This window comes from Arvicanthis niloticus, chromosome 1 (genome assembly GCF_011762505.2).
Source record: "Arvicanthis niloticus isolate mArvNil1 chromosome 1, mArvNil1.pat.X, whole genome shotgun sequence".
Classification (NCBI taxonomy): domain Eukaryota; kingdom Metazoa; phylum Chordata; class Mammalia; order Rodentia; family Muridae; genus Arvicanthis; species Arvicanthis niloticus.
This window is the reverse complement of record NC_047658.1, coordinates 37,787,691-37,809,671: the sequence shown is the minus strand read 5'-3', so window position 1 is coordinate 37,809,671 and position 21,981 is coordinate 37,787,691. Positions and strand designations below refer to the sequence as shown.

Genomic DNA, 21,981 nt, shown 5'->3' with positions numbered 1-21,981 from the left:
GCCCTCCTCACATTTTACCTTAGGAATTAATTCCCTCTACCTCCTTCAGTGGCACCTTGAACATCCTTAACAATCAACTGGAAAACAGTAACCAAACTAGTTTGGATTTTGGTTTTTATGAATACTTAACTAGCTAGTATTAAAGTAGCTGCTTTCTGGTGTCAGCTTGTTTTATAGTAGTATTTGATGGGAAAGATCTGTTTGTTTGGAGAGGTAATTGTTTCCTTAAGGTACACTGTTAAAGGAATCTTTGTTTTTAATGCCTTCTACCTTCGTCAGATCCATGTGGTTGTTAGGGAATATTGAGTCTCTCCGGGTTTATGCCTTGGTTTTGATTTAAGCTTTTATGTTGCCTTGTTTGTTTGAGTTTTGTGTTTTGCCCCTGCATGGACCCTCCCTTCCTCTGCCTGGCTATTGTGCAGATGCTCTGACAGTGCATGCTGCATGTTCAGTGAGTCCTATCCAGAAACATGTGACCTCTGCAAGGAAAGCTGTTAGGTGTTTATAGCTAGAGGTAGCACCACTGTTGTCAACTTTTACAAAGCATCAGAGTCATTCTCATTGTGTGTACCATCTTGGGTGATGGACTGTGCAGATGAGATAGTAGATTACCCTGAATAACTCACTATACCAATTTACAGCAACACACCAGAGTTTACTTTTGTGGCATTTGATAAAAGGATTGAGTCTTCTTCATGTTCATCATGTGCAACTACATAATTCTCCCAAGTAGAATGTTGATAGCCTTCACTTTTGAACTGAGTTCTTAAAATTAGTCTAAATTTATTCCCCAAATGTACAAAGTTATACATACTTGCCTGCAAGTTATTTTTTAATCCATAAAAATTAATTTTCTATGATTTCTCTTTGTATACTTGGTTTTATTTTAAAATAAAGGATTATTGCAACCTTTTATGTAAGGAAAAATAGAATATTTATTATTGCTTAGTTTGATGCAGTTTGTAAATCAGAAAAGTTATTATAACTTAAATCATACTTGGTTTCTCTTGCCACCCCTTCCATCCAAATATGTTTTTATCAGAATGGATAGATAGTTGGAGACAAGAAATTTTTCATTTTCACCAACTTTTCTGAATTTATCGTTTTGACTTAATTGCACAGAATTATTTTTTTGCAAGATCTGACACACTCTTATTTTCCCTGTGAAATCAAGAAATGTCATCCTGAGAGTTTCTTAACATTAAGACATAATATTTCCTACTTCAAAACAGCCCATGGCTCTTGCTCACTTCTGTATTTCAAGAAGCTAGATAGATTGCTGGATTCTATGATTCTTCTGCAAGCTTTAAATCGTTCCCATCAAGTTAAAGATTAAAGTAGATGGCAAGAAGACTTCTCTTTAACAGTAGCCATTATAGAAGTTAGTGGGAAAGATTTTCCTGTAACCAAGCACAGCCCTGGGATTTTCTGTCCCTAGCCTGGCACAGCCTCCCCTCACTCATCTTACCAGAAAGGCAGTGCTTGAGGTCAGCCTCTCAGTGAAGCAAGCGAGGACATGAAAAGCACTATTGAGGAGATCTGGCTCCCAAGTCCATGCTTGGCATAGGAGACTCAGAGCTGCACCACCCCTGCTGGTTACTGCTAGCACATCTGCCTAGAGAGTGAATCTCAACATTTCTCATGCAGTGTGGTCCATGCTGTAATGGAAGAAATCCTTGTGATTCCAGGATTCTAGTTCCATCACTTCTCATGCAGTATCTTCAGAGACTGCTCTGGTTAACCCAAGTACTAGTTTCAAACTGGTGTGCAGTGACAGTCTGTTGACTGCAACCTGTAGTTCCCTTTCCTCCTGTACTTCTCATTTTCTTTCTGAGCTCCTGTGAAGCTCATCACCTTAGACTGTTAGGAATTAACTCAAGTCTTAATTACTTGCAAAAGACAAACATAACAGCTTTCCCTTTTCATCCATTGGCTACTACATCTGTGAATAATCAGAAAGAATGTCTTCTTAATTGCAGGTGATGGCTTTCTGTTATTTTGTAAAAGCTTTAAGGGCCAAATTCCAATTCAAGAAAAAATTGTTTCCTAACTATAAATAGAGTATTTCTTACTCAGATTACTGTGGGGTTTATTTTTTCATAGTTGTTCTCACAAGTGCTGTTCTGTCAGTGTGCCCTTGTTTGTGTGAGCTTGGTTTAATAGCATTCTCTTCTTCGCCTTGCTTTTTGGATGAAAAGCTAGTGAATAGGTTTATATCTGTGTGTCATGCCAGAATTCTTTCCTGTTCTCTGTGGCTGGGCCCTAGCTTTGTCCTGGCTAGTCAGCCTCTGTTTGATTCATCCAAGCCCTTCCGATCTCAGGGGATGCTATGTGTATCTGCATGTGTGCTTGTACAATCTTCTTGACCTTTCCTCATCAGAAATTTCAAGAAATAGATATGATTTCTCCAAAGAAAAATATTCTTTTCAATCTCTCTTGTAAAATAAAGGCCATCTCTTAAAGAACTACTGAATAAAATTTTTAATTTACTTTTATTTGACCCAGGCGGATGGTGCTACAAGTGATGACCTTGATTTGCATGATGATCGTCTGTCCTACCTGTCAGCCCCAGGTAGTGAGTACTCAATGTATAGCACGGACAGTAGACACACTTCTGACTATGAAGACACAGATACAGAAGGCGGGGCCTACACTGATCAAGAACTAGATGAAACTCTTAATGATGAGGTGGGGACTCCACCGGAGTCTGCCATTACACGGTCCTCTGAGCCTGTAAGAGAGGATTCCTCTGGAATGCATCATGAAAACCAAACATATCCTCCTTACTCACCACAAGCGCAGCCACAAGCTATTCATAGAATAGACTCCCCTGGACTTAAGACAGCCTCTCAACAGGTAAGCAGCAAGCATTCGGCGCTTAGAGTTAGAGGTGCATTATGAAGTTTTGAGAGTGTGGTGATAAGTTAAAGAGTATACCTTTTCTTCCTCAGATTACAACTTAATCTTGAATTTCAGATTGAGAGTACCAAGGTCTTTATTCTGAGTTTTCTGCATTCATCTTACGCAGCATTATAATGAACTTTTTAACAGAAATACAGCCCTATGAGGTCATAGCTAACAGTGTTAATCAACAGACTTAATGTCTACCAATCACTATTAAGTTGAGCAGGAGGTTAGTAATAGACACAGACATTATATTTAAAATATAAATTATTTAAACACTTCACAGAAAGCAGAAGCCTCATCTCCAGTCCCTTACCTTTCGCCTGAAACAAACCCAGCATCATCAGCCTCTGCAGTTAATCATAATGTAAATTTAACTAATGTCAGCCTGGAGGAGCCCACCCCAGCTCCTCCCACCTCGCACGTATCACAAGCTGATTGTTTAGGAGCACCAAGTACCGAGGCAGCTCACATAGTGCTCAGAGCTGAAGGACCGCCATTGCCGTCGCATGTAGACCCAGCCAAGGTACCTGTGCTGCCGTGCTGCGCTGACTGCTGCTCTCATCAACCTGGCACATGATCACTACTGCTTCGCCCTTTACGTTTTCCTTCTGCTTTTTTTTTTTTTTTTTTTTTTAAACTGGGCTCATACACTCTAGTGCTTTCCAACAAGACAGATCATTTCAGTTTTGTAGTTTGCATGGCTTCCAATGGTATATTGATTATTTGTGTGACCAATCCTTTTAAAACTTGTGCTTCAATAATTTTTATTACTTTTAATTTTGATTTTAGTATCTTCTAGACTCCTTGAATGTATAGTTGAGATTCATCATAACATCTTTATGTTTATATAAATTATGGTGTTCATAATTTTCTTCATGATTTTTATCTTCAGTGTCAAAATCAAATAGAAGAGTCATTCTGTGAATTAATTTTCTGCTAAATGAATACTCATCCTTACCTGACTTTTGTTGGTATAAGCTAAAGCATAAACATGCCTACCTGTAGTGTAAATTGTGAGCTTTCACTTGAGCTAGCTCTCTCCACTAATCTGCTGTGTCCCCCTTACAAGTGGTAGAATATACCACTTTACTTTTAAAATTATAACTTAATGTTTGTCATTGCCTAATAAAATAGAATAGAATTAAAAACAAGCCTCTGTCCTCATTTATTTATTTTTTAAATGCAGGTGTATAGGAAGGAGCCATATCCTGAAGAAATGATGAGACAAAACCATATTTTAAAACAACCACCTCTTGGTCACCCAGGGCAGAGGCCAGATAAAGAGCCAAATCTAGCCTATGAACCCCAACTTCCATATGTAGAAAAACAAGCCAGCAGAGACCTTGAGCAGCCGTCATATAGGTATGAGTCCTCAAGCTACACAGACCAGTTTTCTCGGAACTATGACCATCGCCTACGATTTGAGGATCGAATCCCTACCTATGAAGACCAGTGGTCATATTATGATGACAAGCAGCCCTACCAACCTCGGCCTTTTGATAATCAGCATCCCCGAGACCTGGACTCTAGACAGCATCCTGAAGAGGCTTCAGAACGAGGTTATTTCCAGCGTTTTGAAGAGCCAGCCCCTCTGTCATACGACAGCAGAACACGCTACGAGCAGCTGCCTCGAACCTCTACTCTCCGACATGAAGAGCAGCCAACCCCTGGATATGAGGTGCACAATAGGTACAGGCCAGAGGCACAGCCCTATTCTTCAGCAGGTCCTAAGTCATCTGAGCCCAAGCAGTACTTTGACCAGTACCCACGAGGTTATGAGCAAGTACCACCACCAGGATTTACCTCCAAAACAGGCCATTATGAGCCTCTCCATGGTGCTGCAGTTGTTCCTCCTCTGATACCTTCCTCTCAGCATAAGCCAGAAGTTCTGCCCTCAGCTACCAAACCACAGCCTCCACCCTCAACCCTAACTGAAGAAGAGGAGGATCCAGCAATGAAACCACAGTCTGTGCTCACCAGAGTCAAAATGTTTGAAAACAAAAGATCTGCATCTTTGGAGAACAAGAAAGATGTGAATGACACTGCCAGCTTTAAGGTAAAGGCGATATGTCTTGACCCGAGTGTGTGATACAGTAGTAAGGGTCAGAGGTTTCTTAATTCCCACTTACTCCTAATGGCACCTTTATTGCTAACTATCTCTTTTTTTGTTTTCTGCAGCCTCCGGAAGTAGCATCTAAACCTCCAAGTGCTTCTCTTGCTGGCCCTAAACCTGTTCCTCAGAATCAGTTCAGTGAGCACGACAAAACCCTCTACAGGTGGGTGTGCTCCACAGCACGGCGTGAGTCCCAACAGGAAGGTTTGCTTTCTAGGGAGAAACTGATGACTATTCAGTGAAGGAGAAGTGTGAGGAGGAAGAGAGGACCTTACTCTCCACACCGAGCAGTCAGCTTTCCTGATGAACTCTGACCACGGGGAGAGAGTATTCATGTGTTCCTGTGACCAAGCTTTAGTAAACACATCTTTGGAAAAGTTGGGTTATTTATTGAGTTACACTTCTGATTGAGCATTACCAAACTTATAAAGCCCTTGATTAACATTTTTAAAAAATTGTATAAAAGCAAAAAGGAAAAGGGGTCATGGGATAGGGGTTTTCTAGGGAGGGGAATTGGGGAAAGGGGATGGTATCTGAAGTGTAAATGAAAGATCTAATAAAAAAATATATATAATTTAAAAAAAAGAAAGAAAGGGAAAAAAAAGTTTAAAAAAAAAAGTTTAAAAAAAAAAAAAACCAAATGGTTGAAACAAAAGTTTTAAAGCCATACTGTTGTCTCCATTTTAAGTACATTCACAATCCGACCTGTTCATTTGTTGGAGTGAAAACAAACTCAGGCTGATTTAAATCACTACAATTCTTCATTTAGGGAGCATGTGTAAAGTACTTGCTGTTGTTGTCTGTATTACAGGGTTGTCTGTATTACTAAGGTTGGGGCTTCCAGTTAAGTAGCACGTAGCATATGTTAGAGTAGGCAGAGAAGCCAGGCCTCCTGCTCTTGCCCCAGTGCTGTCAACTATGTCCCACAAGTAACAGACTGGGCCAACTCATTTGCTTCATTGGCTAATAGGAAGAAGGAACTACTGTCCACTATAGTCAGCTGTTTCATGAATTGTTTGTTTCCTTGCTCTACCCTCTAGGATTTTGGATAAGATTGTGTTATTTGCTTATAATGAGAATCATTTATTGGTCTTAGATTAAGGTTTGTTTGTTTTAAATCCTTTTTATTCCTTATTCTTAAAAGTCCCTTTGGCTGAAACTGATAACATTGCTGTGGTTCTCCACAGTCTTGATTTCTTTTCTCTTTAATTGCTCCTTGCCTGCTATGACACCCTTAACAAACAAGCAGTGAGTTTGCTAAATTGGACTTAGACACTCCTGAGACAAAGGGAGCCTTTGCATGTACAGCATGAATATGTGATTTTAGAATATACGTGCTGACTTTTTGACTATGTCAAAAATAGTCATAGCTGTCAGTAAAAAGATGAAAGTACAAAACTAAACAAGATGGACCACTCTGAAGAATACCACCCAACATTGGCCTGTGCACACAGACAAAAGGAGAAAATCAAGATAAGATTAGACATTTATGTTTGTTGTCTTTGTAAAATTAACACCTAAAAATCCATTTTACTTGTTCCTCATTATCAGGCTTCCAGAGCCTCAGAAACCTCAAGTAAAGCCTCCTGAAGATATTGTTCGGTCAAATCATTATGACCCTGAAGAGGATGAAGAGTATTACCGGAAACAGCTCTCTTACTTTGACCGAAGGAGTTTTGAAAGCAAGCCTCCCGCACATATTCCTGCTGGCCATCACTCAGAGCCTGCCAAGCCAGTTCATTCTCAGAGTCAGCCAAATTTCTCTAGTTATTCTTCAAAGTAAGTTATTTCACCTAAGATTCAACCTAAGATGAAACAAAAGTTTCAGTTGCATAATGTAGAGTTCAGGTTCTGAGGAAACTGGACACAGTGTGTCAGCACACACTTTGCTGCTGGGTTTTTAACTCTTAACCCTAACATCAGATACACAGAGTTTTGATGTAAGGAAAGTTGCTAAAAGCAAGAGTTTTGGTGAAAAGAGTGAGCTTCAGACTCTGAAGATGAATCTTCAGTCTCTCCATATAGGGATACACACTTAATGATAATCTATCTTTTTCCTGAGTTTTTGTCTTTTAAGACATACAACTAGGTAGGTGACGGGGTCATAGGGAATACTTAGGTATTTTTTGGTCTTGGTTTCACAGAGGTGAGAAGAGCTGTCTTTTTCTTTATTTTTCGAGCATGGCTGTTTGTAGAGTTTTGTGGTCTGGCTTTACAGATATCAGCTGAGATGAAATGACAGGTTTCTTGGTTCTCAGGTTTTTTCCCCTCTGTCTGCTTCTCTCTTCTTTTGTGACTTTATGTTGGTGCACTTTTTTTCTTGTGCCTGGTGGATTAGTGCTTCCTGCTGCTGGCACATCTGTGCTTGGATCCTCGCAGAGTTTGGGACTGAGAGTCGGGTATGTTCCAACACAGGCACCAGTGGCTTATACTCCAAAAAACAAGACCCATAGAAATAAAAACAGATGGGTTTGTCACAAAGAATTGGTTTCCAAAATTATGGGAGCTGCCCAGACAAATCCTAAAAGGCAGATGCTCTGTAAAGCATCTAAATTCAGGGAAGGACTGCATTCTTTACCTGGTAAGAGGCGAGAGGATTCCATTCCAGCTGAAAACCCATTTCTAGTGCACCATCCAGCTTAGTCATTAAGTGAATGGAACTGTGACTTAGGCATAAGACATGTGAGTTTTGTGCCCAAGATTAAAGGCATGCACATTTTACTGAACCTTAACTCTTAGGATTATGTGAAACTGTTATAAATTTAGTACTGAGTAAAATTCTTTCAGGTTATATTTTGAAACTTGTAATATTGAAGACTCAATTTAGTTACTTCTATTTTCTGAGATACCATTAGTAAAGATTTAGAAACATCTTAGTTTCTTTACATCTTTGTTTCTATTGAAGAGATCAGTTTGTGAGAAGTACAGATGCATACTTTGTACTGCAGTGGAGAATTGCATTAAAAATACATTTTTCTAGCACAACACTAGGTAGATGCCTGACTGTATCTAGATAAAATATCAAGTCATTTAAGCTCAGTTTTTGGTAAGGCAAAGAGTATATTCTATAGTAATCTTTTTCTCTTTAAAATTAGTGTATGATTCTTTTGCTCACATATATGTATATGCACCATACATGTGCCTGGTGCCTACAGAAACTGGAAGAGAGCATCAGATCCCCTGGAATTACAGCTAAATATGGTTATGAACCACTATATGACTTTTGGGAACTGAGTCAGAGCCTTCCTCAAGAGCAGCAAGTGCTTGTAACTGCTGAGCCATTTCTCTAGCTCCATGTAGTCATTTATCTTTAAGAGATGAAACAAAATACATTTATTTGTTTGGAAAAGGTGAGTTCACCACATTGTACCAATGAAGTTTATAGAACAACTTTTGGGAGTTGGTTCTTTTCTTCCACTGTGTGAGTCTAGGTATAGGGAAGATGGGAGGATTGACCTCAGGTGGTCGGGCTGCGAAGTAAGTGCCTTACTTGCTGAGATTTCTTCTTGGGCCCAGAGGTAATTCATTCATAAGTGTTCTGTGAAACTCATTCATTCCTGTTAGAAGAGAGCCAAGGGATTTAAAGAAATACTTTATCCTCTTACGTACCTGATAAATAGGATATAGCCTTAAAAATACATGTATGCCGGGGCTTGAAAGACTTGAAAGATGGCTCAGTGGTTAATAGTCCAGGCTGCTCTCCTGGAGGAATTGAGTTCCCAGCACTCACCAGGCAGCTCACAATTGTCTATAACTACAGTTTCAGGGGACCCAACATCCTCACACAGACAAAGCACCAATAAAATTTAAAAATATTTGTCTAAATTTGCCAGTGAATCAGATGAAAAGTTGTTAGTTTTTTGGCTTTTTGTTATTGTTGTTGGTTTGTTTTTTTTTTTGAGACAGAGTCTCACTATATATCCCTGGCTGTCATGGAACTTACTGTGTAGAACAGGCTGTCTTCAAACTCAGATATCTGCCTGCCTCTGCCTCCCAAGTGCTAGGATCAAATGCATGCACTATCAGGCCTGGCTAGAAAAGCATTTTTCATTTTATGTTAATTGAATTTTTTTAAGAGTGAAAACTTAGTTATTTGTGTTACATAACATTCAAATGGGGTCTTGAACACTGCCTAGAACCCAGGATTTATTGATTTAATGGAGGTCACTCAGTAAAGGGTACAGTGCTAATTGGATCAGTCATCTACCCCGCTGCTTATCGGAACAGGTCTGGGAGGAGCCTGTGCTAGTAATGGTTCTCACAGGTAAGCTTTGCCATTGAAAGAAATAGATAGTGTCTCTTTGCCATCTTGCTTTCTGAGAACCAAGTGTAGGAGATAGATTGATGGCAGGCAGTACTTTGTTGTTGTTCATGTATGAGCGTGTTGTGTGTGGCAGCTTTACAAGTAAGCATCCTCTCACCACAAGATTTAGCTTACTACTGGAAAGGCTTGCTAGAAAAGAACATCATTGATCGTGGCCATGTGTGAAAGGTCCACGTGGTTTCATTTGCCAATTCGTCTTTATTAAGGGATCAGTATACCTGTCATGTCAAAAGACATGTCTCATGTGTCCCTTTTCCTGTCTTTACTTATGCCGTTTCTTTTGCCCAACCTTTTAAAATTGCGCTTTACTTATTCATAATTTGTGATTATTATTTGATAATTGCTTATTGTCTTACTTCATTACTTTCTCCTTTTTTTTTTTTTTTTTTTTGTTACTCATGGCTGAGTTTCTCTATGTAGTCCAGGCTGGCCTCAAACTCAAAGAGCTATGCCCACCTCTGCTGGGATTAAAGGCATGTACCATCCAGCAACTCTTTTCTTTTCTTTTTCTTTTTGAGTGTTGCTGGGTGTTGAGCCCAGGACCTGAGGTGTGATAGGCAAGGGCCCTGCCGCTGCGCTGTACCTAATTCTGGCTCAATTCTGGCTCATTTCTTTGCTCCCCATTAGCTGCTGTCACATAGATGAGCAGAAGCCGAGGCTGAGGACATAGATATGTGGTGTGGGGGGAGGGTGTAACTAAGTTCATTATCTGTTACTATTATTGCTGATTCAGTTGGCTATGCGAGAGTGAGTAGTATGTTCTTTTATGAAGCAACCTTTGTTGAGATTGTGGATGTTGGTTAATATTTTAAATGACATTTGAGTTCTATTTGCTGTAAATCTTAGTTAGATTGACCGTTTTCTTTCATTTTTTTATTGCGCTTGCTTTGCCATCACCTAGATTTCTTGGCTCTTACACTAGCTATGACTACTTGAAAAGGAACATCAAGTGGTAAGACTGGCATTGATGTGAGGCTGTCCATGAGGTGTCCCTCACTGTGTCATTGGCATTATGTGCACTTTCAGATATTAATGTTCTAACATCTAGGTCTAAATATGCGTAAGCAAGGTACCAGCTAATTTTGATGCTGTTGATTAAAAACTAGATTATTTTCAACAAAAATATTGTATGAAAATGAATATACATTTCAAATACATGTTATTGTCTGTGCACATACTACCAGTGCAGCTTGGCACTCTGCAGTAAGGCTCAGGTGGCAGGGCTGCAATTATGGGTCTATTTAGATTCCATTGGCTTAAATTTTATGTGTTATTTATTAATAATTGGCAATTTGAAAAACTTAAGGATACACGGCACAATTTTTACTAGACAAGCCTTGTAAAATAAAGTAGTGTCTGCTACTCTAGCAATCATTAAACAGCAAAAGAGCAAGAAACCAGGGCAGATTTTAAAGATGCCCTGTTTTTCCAGTGTTACTGGAACACAACCCTGCCCATCTATTGACTGACTATGTCTAATTTTGCCTGATAACAGCTAAGTCAGATAGCTGTGTCAGAGACCCTATGGCTCACAAAGGCAAGTCCTTTACCTGGCTCTCTACTAGAAAGGCTTGGCAGCATTGGGTCTATGACGTCATGTTTTATGGTGCTTTGAGTATGCTTGACACCAAGACTTTGTACCTGAGATACAAAATTAGAAGTGAGTTTAAGGAAGGTTTGTGCTAAAATAACATTTCTCAAAATATTTGCAAAACTTCCTTAAATTTTTATAAGTATCACAAATATTAAAAGTATACCCAAAATTTCATCTGCCTTTTAATAGATATCTTCTGGATGTTTTACTAATATCCTTCAAGTATCTGTGCTGTCTTGACATTTTTTGTGCTGATGAATTTGTTTGTATATTTTGGTAGAGTTGCTATCTATACTCATGAGAATAAATTGTGAAATTGAACATTTCTAGATACTTTTTTTTTTTTTTAAAGAAACAGCAGCAGTTTTGTGATGGGGTTTATTTTCCAGCATTGAAATTTCTTTCTTTTTCTTTTAAATAGGGGAAAACCTGAAACTGATGCTGTGGATAGATCATTCAGTGAGAAACGTTATGATCCAACCCAGGCCACGCCTCCTCCTCCTCCATTGCCCTCACAGTACAGCCAACCAGCTCCACCTCCGTCCAGCTCTTCTCTCCACATACATTCCAAGGGCGCCCAGGGTGAAGGTAGGAAGTTAAGACATTGGTATATTACTGTAATAGAGTAATGGTTATGAAGTTGAATTCTTAGTTTTGAAGCTTAGGTGAGTTTGACATTTTTTTAAAGGTTAAAAAATGTTTGGGCTGGTAATAGTAAAAAGTAAAGATTTTTGTCAAAAATGTATGTCATTTGGTATGGTAGTTCGTGTCTTTAATCCTAGTGCAGAGGCAGATGGATTTGAGTTTGAGACTACCTTAGTCTGTATAATAAGTCCCAAGGCAGCCAGGACTACATACTAACTCTCAGAGAAAAGAAAGAAAATGAGTTGTGTGTTCTCTTCTGTTTATATAAGTGATCGTTATATTGGATGAGCCTTGTAGCTAAATGGATTTTTGTCGAGGCCCCCCTCCCCCACTCCTGGTATTTTTTTTAACAAAGCTTAATTTTATGCCAATCCCCACATCTTGAAACCATAGCTAGTAAGTGGTATGCCTCAGTTTAAATATTTAAGGGCCATTGAGATGGCTTAGCAGGTCAAATTGCTTCATAGGGCCTGATGTGAATTCCAACCCTGGAACCTGCATGGTAGAAGGAAAGAACTGATTCTAGCCAGTTCTCTTGCTGACCTCATATACTCAGTGGCACACACACACTCACACATGCTAAATAAGATGTAATTTTAAATATTTGAATAGTGTAAGACTATTCAAATGCCTTTTAAGACTTGTGCTCCATGTTAAAATGTGGACATAAGAAAGCCATAGTTTTACACAGAAAATATCTTTTCATCTTTCAATAAAATCTTAATGAATGTAGCTCACTCATTTGAATAGCTAGATAATATTCTACCCTAATATAATATTAGGTATCTCTCCTTGACATTTGTTAGTACCTGTCACATGGGAGTCAGATTGGAGGGTTGCATTCTTGAAACAAACCAATTATTATACACATAGCCCACTCATACTTAGAGATGCATGTGGTGGTATGTGCCTTTAGTTCTGACACTTTGGATACAAAGGCTAGCCTGGGCTGTACAGCAAAAATTGTTTCTTGGTTTTCGTTTTTCTTTTTCTTTTTTTTTTTCTGTTTCAAAAAAAAAAAAAAGACGAGTTTTTAATTGTTGTTGTTATTATTATTATTTTCCACCAGAGTCGAGGACCAAACCCAGGCCTTGCACTTTGTTAGGCAAGCGCTCTACCTCTGAGCTAAATCCCCAACCCCTGGTTTTGGTTTTTCAAGACAGGGTTTCTCTGTGTAACTGTCTTGGAACTCACTCTGTAGACCAGACTGGCCTTGAACTCAAGAGATCCATCTGCCTCTGCCTCCCAAGTGCTGGGTGGAATTAAAGGTGTGCGCCACTACTGCCTGGCTAGACAGCAAATTCTATGCACAATTAAGAGACCTACCCAAGGAAGAAAAACAAATGGTTTAAACAGTTAACTTTTCCTGGTTCCCCTCCTTAAGGAAGAAAGATTTGTTTTTCCCTAAGTGATGCTAGCTGTAAGGTTTTGTTGGTATTGATTTGTTTTAATAGATGCCTTTTATCACAGTTAGGAGCTGTCTCTGTTATTAGTTTGCTGAAAGTGTTTTGTTGAATGTTTTCCCTTGTGAGCTGGAGAGATGGCTCAGTGTTTAACAGCGCTTGCTGCTCTTACAGTCAGCTTGAATTTGGCTCCCAGCACCTCATCAGGCAGCCCTTGACTGACTATGACTCCGGATTCAGTGGTTCCAACATCATAATCTGGCCTACACAGGCACTGGGCACTGGTCACATATGTGGCAAACACACATACATGCGTTTGTACTCAAATATACATAAAATAAAAATCCAGCACTTGGGAGGCAGAGGCAGGCGGATCTCTGTGAGTTCAAGGCCAACCTGATCTATAGAGCAAGTTCCAGGACAACCAGGGATCCTCAGAAAAACCCTGTTTGGGGGAGGAGGAGTCTTTAAAATTAAAAATACTTATTTCTAAAATTAACAGGATCATCTGATTTTTTTTCTACCTTATTTAATGTAGTTACATTATTGTGTTCATGAAGAATTTGGATTAATAGTTTTCTTGAAATGGCTTTGATTTTGTTATCAGTATTGTACTAGTTCTGTAAAAGAGAGCATAGTTTTTTCTTTATCTTTTCTTTAAAACAAAACAAAAAACCTGACATTTTCCCATCAGTGTTCCTTTTCTGTGATTTCACAGAGGTTGGGTGGTTCTGTTCTCGGTTGCTCCAGCAGAGTGCAGCCATCTCTGCTGTTTCCACATCTCCATGGACACTTGATTTGTCCCATTTGTCAGCTTTGCACGTTTCCTGGTTGTGATGGGATCTTTAATGATCAGTTTGTTTTTATTTCATGTTTCCCTGATGGTTAGGTCAGTGTCTTACTACACAGTGCTTGGCATTTTACAGAGAGGCAAGTGTTCCATACTTCTGCATAGAATCATAATACTGATGACCACTTACAGAGTTTTAAAGTGTTTTCTACCAGTATGTGGCCGCTGCGTTTTTTTTTTTTTTTTAATGCTTTGGTTAAGGATGAGTTTTCAATACTGATGGGTTTCATATAATCAGATTTGTCATTCTGTTTCTAATTTTCAATAGATAGTAGGACAGAGTTACTCAAAACATCTGTTTTAGGAGGCCAGTGCTTTTGTAGCCTCTTGCTGAATCTGAGGCAACCAGCTGCATTCCAGCTTGTCTCCGTCAGCATTGCCCAGGACCCAGGGCTTTACTTAAGGACATGTTAATGCCAGTGAAGAAACCAAAGGTTGTTAAAGTGGTTTTCAGGGAGTTTTAATCTTAAGTATGTATATGTTTGTTTTTCAGGCAGTTCAGGATCGTTGGATTTTCAGAACTCATACATGTCCAAACCAGACCCACCCCCATCTCAGAACAAACCAGCAGCTTTCAGACCACCAGCCCGAGAAGACCCTCCTCAGACTTTCTATCCCCAGAAAAGTTTCCCAGACAAAGCTCCAGTTAATGGAGCTGAGCAGACTCAGAAAACCATCACTCCAGCATACAATCGATTCACACCAAAGCCGTACACAAGCTCTGCCCGGCCATTTGAGCGCAAATTTGAAAGTCCAAAGTTCAACCATAATCTTCTGCCAAGTGAAACTGTACATAAACCTGAATTGTCTTTAAAAACTCCCACTTCTCCAAAAACTCTTATGAAAGCTCATAGTTCAGCACAGCCTCCTGAGTTTGACAGTGGAGTCGAAACATTCTCTGTTCACACAGATAAGCCTAAATATCAAATAAATAATATCAGCACCATGCCTAAAGCTGTTCCTGTGAGGTAAGGTATTTACTTACCTTGGTTTAAAGTGTTGCTTGACATTGAACTGTTGTTGTTTGCTTGTTTGTTTAATTGGAAGGTAGAGTGGTCCCCCTGCCCCCCAGGTGCTGGGATTACAGCTTTATAGCTATAGTTTTTGAAGTACTTTATGTGATAAGACTTGAAATGATAAATTATCCTGTAAACTAAACTGTTACAGTGGATACCATTTTGTAGAATGTCCTCTAAGAGGCAAAGGACATTAATCAAATTATAGAGCTTATGAGCACATAGCGTCAGTAAGTATTGTCACTATCCCTATGTCACCAATAGCTCAGATGAAGGAACAGACACTAATTCGCCTAGCCAGCATCACATAGCTAGAGGGCGATAAGCCTGTGGTCATCTGATCTCAGAGCTCATATCTTTAGTAAACTGTGACTTGAAGTATGATGGACAGATATATCCCTTCCTCATTTACAGTTTAGTCAGCTAGGGTGCAGGAAAGAATAGAAGTGTAGTGACCTCAAATGGCTATTGAAGACGGTAGTAAGATGGCTGGTTGATTCTACCACAGCCTCACTCAGGCAGTTTTTTCTGTGTTTGTTACTTAGTGATTGATCAGAGCCATCTGACCACATATTTCTGACTCAGCTCAGCCCCTTTAGACATTTTCAGGTCATCCACGAAGGAGAAGCGCCCACAGGTAGAAACAGGGACCAGGAAGGCCACCTGAACTCTGCTTTTCAAGATGGTTCTGCCAGTCTGCCTTCCTGCAGTCAGTCAGTAGCAGGATCTGTCCTATTTAGGGCTACATGTTGTCACCACATCAGATGGTGGGCTCTGTCCCCATTCCATTGGCTTAAGGAGTCCATGCTGGGGAGAAACTGACTTTCCTTCATGTATTTCAAGTTGTTAGCCCATCTTTTCTTCTTTCTTTTACGCTCTCTCTCTCTCTCTCTTTTTTAAAAAGATTTATTTATTTTATATATGTGAGTACACTGTAGCTGTCTTCAGACACACCAGAAGAGGGCATCAGATCCCATTACAGATGGTTGTGAGTCACCATGTGGTTGCTGGGAATTGAACTCTGGAACTCTGGAAGAGCAGTCAGTGCTCTAACCACTGAGCCATCTCTCCAGCTCTAGTTCATCCTTTTCTATCACATTAAAAGTGTGGCTTAAAACTTGACTTCACAAAGTCTTGATTGTCTTGACTGAACAGGTCTGAAATGTTCGTTGGTAGCTTCATCCTCTGCCTTTGTCTTTCTTGGGTCTTTAAGGTGCACCATACCAGACCTTCTTACCTGGAACTTTCGGCAGCCTGGGTAGTGGGATCCAGGATGTACTAAGGAGGGGCAGTGTGCATGTGCACACTGAAATTCCAAAGTCTACTACAATCTTTATTATAAGCTCTTTTCTGTGCGGCACTGTTTTCTGTGTTGTCACCTGAGCTTCAGTGACTCTGTAATTTAGAGCACTCATTTCATGGATGTTCACTAAGATCCACAGTAGCTGTGAGACCAAAGAATCATGTTTGATACATTGAAATTACACTGGTAATTATAGCAGCCTCATTTTTTACTTTCAGAAAGGCAATTTTGATTTTTCCAGAAAGGGCATGCTCTTAGCCCTCTGAGTAAGGCCGCCTTTCACTAAAAACTTACCTTGTTTGAGTAAAGAATTCTAAATTGTTTGGAGAAATTAGGTTAAATCTACTGTAACAGTAATAAAATGGGAGCCTGTGTGTGTTAGGATTTTCATTTGCCATTTTGACCCCTCAGTCCTTCAGCGGTGGAAGAAGATGAAGATGAGGATGGTCATACTGTAGTGGCTACAGCCCGAGGCATCTTTAACAGCAATGGTGGTGTGTTGAGTTCCATAGAGACCGGTGTTAGTATAATCATCCCACAAGGAGCCATTCCTGAAGGAATCGAGCAAGAAATCTATTTTAAAGTCTGCAGAGACAATAGCATCCTCCCACCTTTAGATAAAGAGAAAGGTAAGTGTGCTTATTGTCTGCTTTACTGGAATTTTCTTGAGTGAACCTGTTTATGGCGGCCAGCCACTGGGATAAGCTGGAAGCCTCTCTGAATGTTTTAGGCAGAGCACAGCATTTTTTTCATACGACTGAGGGCCTCAAATGAGCCTGCTGCAGAGAAGTCGTGTCACTGGCATGTGGTGGGTGGGGCAGAGTGGAGGGAGGCACAGTGTTTTTCTTTCAGTGTGAGGAGGAGGGAATGACGTCAGGTGGCAGGCCATTGGCAGTCCTCTCACGTGACTGCCAGGCTGTTTGCCTGACCTAATCCAATCTGTTAGTCCTTCCATCTCAAGAAGATAGTTGGTATCATCCACTCAAGAAGGCTTTGCCCTTCCTGTCAGCTATTACCTCAGGAAGCAACACTGTTGAACACTCAGCCCAGTGAGTGGCATGTCCTTAGAAGGTGGGGAGCATATTTTTGAACAGTTTAAGGAAACCAAGCATGTTGTTATTTTCATAACCTTTTTGGATCCGTCAACATGCTGATGAATTGAGGTGTGATTACTTTTAGCAGATTTGACTTCACTAAACATGGTATAGTAATACACTTTCTAGAGGTACTCTGCCTTAAAAAAAGTAAGACTCATACTCTTGGCCCTGCTTGAATACCCGAACACATATATAGCAAACTTAAAAATGAAAAGCATAGGCTAGCAAGGTGGCTCAGTGGGCAAAGGTGCCTGCTACCAACCTTAGAGATAAGAATTTGATTCCTTGGGCCCATATAATCAAAGGAGAAAACTGATTTTCTGCAAGTTGCATTCTGACCTTGAGTAGCACACGCACACACATACCAAATAACCTCTCCCTCCCACCACCACCCCGGAATATATGTAACATTTTCAAAAGAGTACATGTGAATGTGTGGTAACAGACTTATATGCTGGAATTCAATAGCCCCTGGTTATATGAGGTTTTATAGCAATAGAAATGTAAAATAAGGACCTCAGAGTGTGTTGGTTATATGTTGAAATATTGTTTCAGCCACATTTAACTGGTTATATGTTGAAATATTGTTTCAGCCACATTAAGTGAGATAAAATATTAAAATGAATGTCACATTTCTTTTTACTCTAATATATCTATTAAAATCTTAGAAATTACTCTTGTTGCATCCACTGTATTTTTCTTAGCACTGCTATGGAGAACTGCGGTCATTTGGCTTTATCAAGTGTGTACTGGGAGGGACTGTATCTAGTGGGAAGACTTCATCTCAGTTGCTCCTTTCCCTTTGTGACTCCAGGTGAAACTCTGCTGAGCCCCCTAGTGATGTGTGGGCCCCATGGCCTCAAGTTCCTGAAGCCTGTGGAGCTGCGCCTGCCACACTGTGCGTCCATGACTCCTGACGGTTGGTCTTTTGCTCTAAAATCATCCGACTCCTCGTCGGGTATGCTGTCTTCACTCTGTCTCTGGGGCTTTGGGAACTGTCATTGATTAATGCCTGTGCTCTTGGTGCTTCCCATGCTGTGTGTGAACAGATCTTCCCTCTGTCCCTGTGGCCGTGTAAGCATTACTAGTAGTTTAAGTGTGGTTCATATGTTATAAATGCATATGGAACCCTGGAGACTTTTTTGCCTTTTAATAATTGGCAATTTGGCTAAAGATTGACTGTTCTTGGGGCTTAAAATTTTTATATAATCTATTAGATTTTTTTTTCAAGGTGCAAAGTATTTATACTAACCTTGGAGAAAGTTTCCACAGTGATGGTACCTGGCCAGGGGTTTGCTTTTTCTAGCCTGAACCTCTAAGTAACTCCTGTTATGCACTGTTCTAAGTGACGTTTGCTCATTGGCTCATGATTTCAAAGCTTGCATTGCATTTTCATATTTCTCAATTGAGTAACTTAGAAGTCAGTCTTTATACCCTAACAGGATCCATAGAAGAACAAAAATAGTATAAATCAGTGAATATTAGTTAAGTTTTAGTTTGGTCCAGTATGACATAAAGGTTATAGTACAAAGTTTACAGTAGGGTCATATTTAAATACTCCTTTGGAAGAAAGAAAGCCTTGTAGGCTAATTTTAAGTAGTGAAGGAAAAGTTAAGCAGTATTGAGAATGGGCGTTGAGAGGCTGGAGAAGGCTGCAGTTTTGAGGCCAGCTTTATATAAACTGCCTGCTGCAAGTGCCTTACATGATACACAGATGAGCTACACGTTTGTCCCTTCAGTGATGATGGGCTACAGTTGAGTTGTGCTGAGCCCACAACTTTGTACTTTCTGTGAGCATTGAAGTATGTTCACCCAGAAAATAGATGGACCTCTGTGTGATCCAGTAAAGCAGTAGACAGCATTGCCACTGCTGACCTACTGTTGAGTGGCTGTAGTGTTGGTGAGTACTGACTTCCTGCAGCAAAATGCTAGTATGTTGAAAAGAATCTTACAGCACAATAATGAGGAGGATGCCTTTGATTTCTAGAGTTGTCTGAATAGTTTTGTCAGCGACTCCTTATTAAAGCATATGATTCCTTATCAAATGTGATGCATACCTTACAGTACATAGAGCACACAACTGGTAGAGTTGATAGTCACCCATTTGTTAGAGGGGCTGCCTGGCATATCACAAGAGCGCTAGTAGCTTCTCTGCTCAGTTGTGTGGGTGTTGTTTGTGGCAGAAGCTTCTTCACACAGTTTCCCAGGCACAGAAGCACTCCTGGCCTAGGACTATTAGAAGGGGGAGGAGGGGAACAGTCAGCAGCTTTGATTCTCAACCCCCCTGGCTTGTACAGAGACAGTTTTCCATTGTTCACAGTTTATACCCACTGCCAGGTCTTCGTGCAGGGTATAAATCTGAAAATACCAAGAGTTTCTTCAAAACTCAAACACCAAGACCTATCTTGGGGCTACATAGCCAGTGGGTGTTTGAATTCCCATAAAGGCCACAAATGGTGTTATTGCACAGCTTTGGTGCTGTCTTGCTGGTTTGCCTTGGTAAGTGGGAGGAGTCTTTAGGAAGTAAGTGCTACAGAACTTGGCAGAATATCCTTTGTGTTCAGTTACTGAATGTGAGCAGTGTGTCCTCACATTCGGCTCAAATGGATTACCATCCAGTACTATCCAGCAGGAGGGTGTTAATAGTTGTACACTAAGGAGCACCTCGCAACTGTCTCAGCCATGGGATTGTCTGGGTCTTTTATTTTTGTATTAAAAAGGCCAACAAACTGGATAACAAAAGGGACATTTAAAACAGCTTTCAAATGCTCATAGCCAGCAAGGCTACTTAAAGCATTAAATTTGGATATAAGTATAATATTTGAAGAAATAGGAGAAAATTCTAATATGTATGTTTATATTTATTCCATAATAGCAAAACATTGTAGGTAGCAGTCTAGACAACCATAAGTGACATCAAAATCTTTTTTTTCTCATAGGTGACCCTAAAACCTGGCAAAACAAGTGTCTTCCTGGAGATCCGAATTACCTTGTTGGAGCCAACTGTGTTTCTGTCCTGATTGACCACTTTTAATTCTTAGCGTATAGGAACTTGACTAAGCAATGTGAACATGGATTGAATTTACTAAATCTAAATGGAACCACTCTAATGAGTATTATATTTTCTTAGAATTTATACTGCAATTAGTAGTATTAAGCATTTGTTGGAACTGATGAAGGTTAGTGAGCATGCCCCTGAACCATGGTCAGAAAACATGCTACAAGCTATGTGTTATTGAGTGAAGAACTGTCAGGCATTGGCTAGAGGTTCAAAGATATTTTGCTTTATAATGATTTTTGTACTTTTTTATGGTCACTGCTTAACTTCACATACTGATTTCCGTTAAAAATACCAGCCAGTAAATGGGGGTGCATTTGAGTTCTGTTCTTTCCAAAGTACACTCAAACTTTATTATGGCCTTGGCCTAGCATATACATTTTATTTTATTATGCATGAGGTAATGTGCACACATTTTTTACAAATGCACCTGGAATATATAACCAGTGTAGTGGATTTAACAGAAATGTACAGCAGGGGGCTTTATAACTTGGGGAGGGAGGGTCAAATGAAGACAATTACTCATTGTATATGAAAACACATTTCTCTTAGGGAAGGACACCAAAGCATGTAAGCCTGGTTCCGTGGCCTCTGAATCTATAAATTAACATATCACCACAGACATCTAACCAGCAGGAATGCCTTACCCTCATGGTTTAATTCTTGGATCATTTCGCTGTGTATTACTAAGTTTTTATGAGTTCTGTGCATATCTAGATACTGTGTCATGGAAAAGACTGAGCACATTGTGGACTTGATGGTTTCAGACATGTGTAAATCACCCGGAAGAAAATAATGGTGTGACTTAAAATATTTTTTTTTTTTTTTGACAAGGGGGAGTGGTGGTTTTCTGTTCTTTGGCTATGCATCTGAGATGTTTGATGTTTTCAGGACGCATGTACATAATGCGTGCATACCACTTTTGTTCTTGGTTTGTAAATTAACTTTTATAAACTTTACCTTTTTATACATAAACAGAACCAAGTTTCTAAGGCTACCTTTGTATTCTCTCCTGTACCTCTTGAGCCTTGAACTTTGACCTCTGCAGCAATAAAGCAGCATTTCTACACATACAAGGTCATTTTTTTAAGAAAAAGAATGCACAGAGTTGTTACATTTTTAAGTGCTGCATTTAAAAGATACAGTTACTCTAGTTTGATTAAATTCTTGCAAAGTATCCCTTCTGTAAAATTTGTGATACAATACTGTGCCCTAAAGTGTATTTTTTTACTAATAGACAGTTTATTATGGCACATCAGCACGATTTCTGTTTAGATAATACACCACTGCATTCTGTTAATAATCATTAGGTGTGAAAGGATTTCTTTTGTGGTTATTAAAAATCTCAAATTTCTAAATCTGCAAGAATAAAACTTTTTAAAATACAATATTTAGTTTGGTTTATTTGCTGTTTCCTATTCCAAACAACTTTATAATCCTGTTTTAAATTTGTGTGTGTGTGGTGTGTGTATGTGTAGGCCAGAGATGGATGTCAGCTATCTTCTTCTGTTGGTGTCCATCTTATTTTTGAGGCAGGAACTTGCCTTGAACCTAGAACTCTCAGATTGCTAGCCTGGCTGGCCAGCAGGATTCAAGGGTCCATTTGTATCTCCCAACTTGTCAGCATCACTGGGGTGCAGACATGGTCCATCTGCATACTCAGTTTCTGTG

At 39.7% G+C, this 21,981-nt stretch overlaps 1 protein-coding gene across 11 annotated transcripts in view; it reads left to right on the top strand.

The window, feature by feature from the left end:
• Tjp1 (tight junction protein 1) overlaps positions 1-21,698 on the top strand; it is a 326,594-nt gene extending 304,896 nt beyond the window's left edge. For 4 of the 11 annotated variants that reach the window (XM_034494519.2, XM_034494554.2, XM_076935368.1 and 1 more), the window contains 10 exons: positions 2,506-2,856; positions 3,191-3,430; positions 4,094-4,963; positions 5,086-5,183; positions 6,572-6,799; positions 11,360-11,526; positions 14,330-14,804; positions 16,567-16,784; positions 18,067-18,210; positions 20,192-21,698. In XM_034494519.2, coding sequence (XP_034350410.1) covers positions 2,506-2,856; positions 3,191-3,430; positions 4,094-4,963; positions 5,086-5,183; positions 6,572-6,799; positions 11,360-11,526; positions 14,330-14,804; positions 16,567-16,784; positions 18,067-18,210; positions 20,192-20,286 — 2,886 coding nt within the window. In that variant the 3' untranslated portion in view covers positions 20,287-21,698. The remainder of the gene's footprint in view (positions 1-2,505; positions 2,857-3,190; positions 3,431-4,093; positions 4,964-5,085; positions 5,184-6,571; positions 6,800-11,359; positions 11,527-14,329; positions 14,805-16,566; positions 16,785-18,066; positions 18,211-20,191) is intronic. The other 7 variants (XM_034494537.2, XM_034494570.2, XM_034494545.2 and 4 more) reach the window with 5 other exon arrangements.
• The last annotated feature ends 283 nt before the right edge of the window (positions 21,699-21,981 follow it).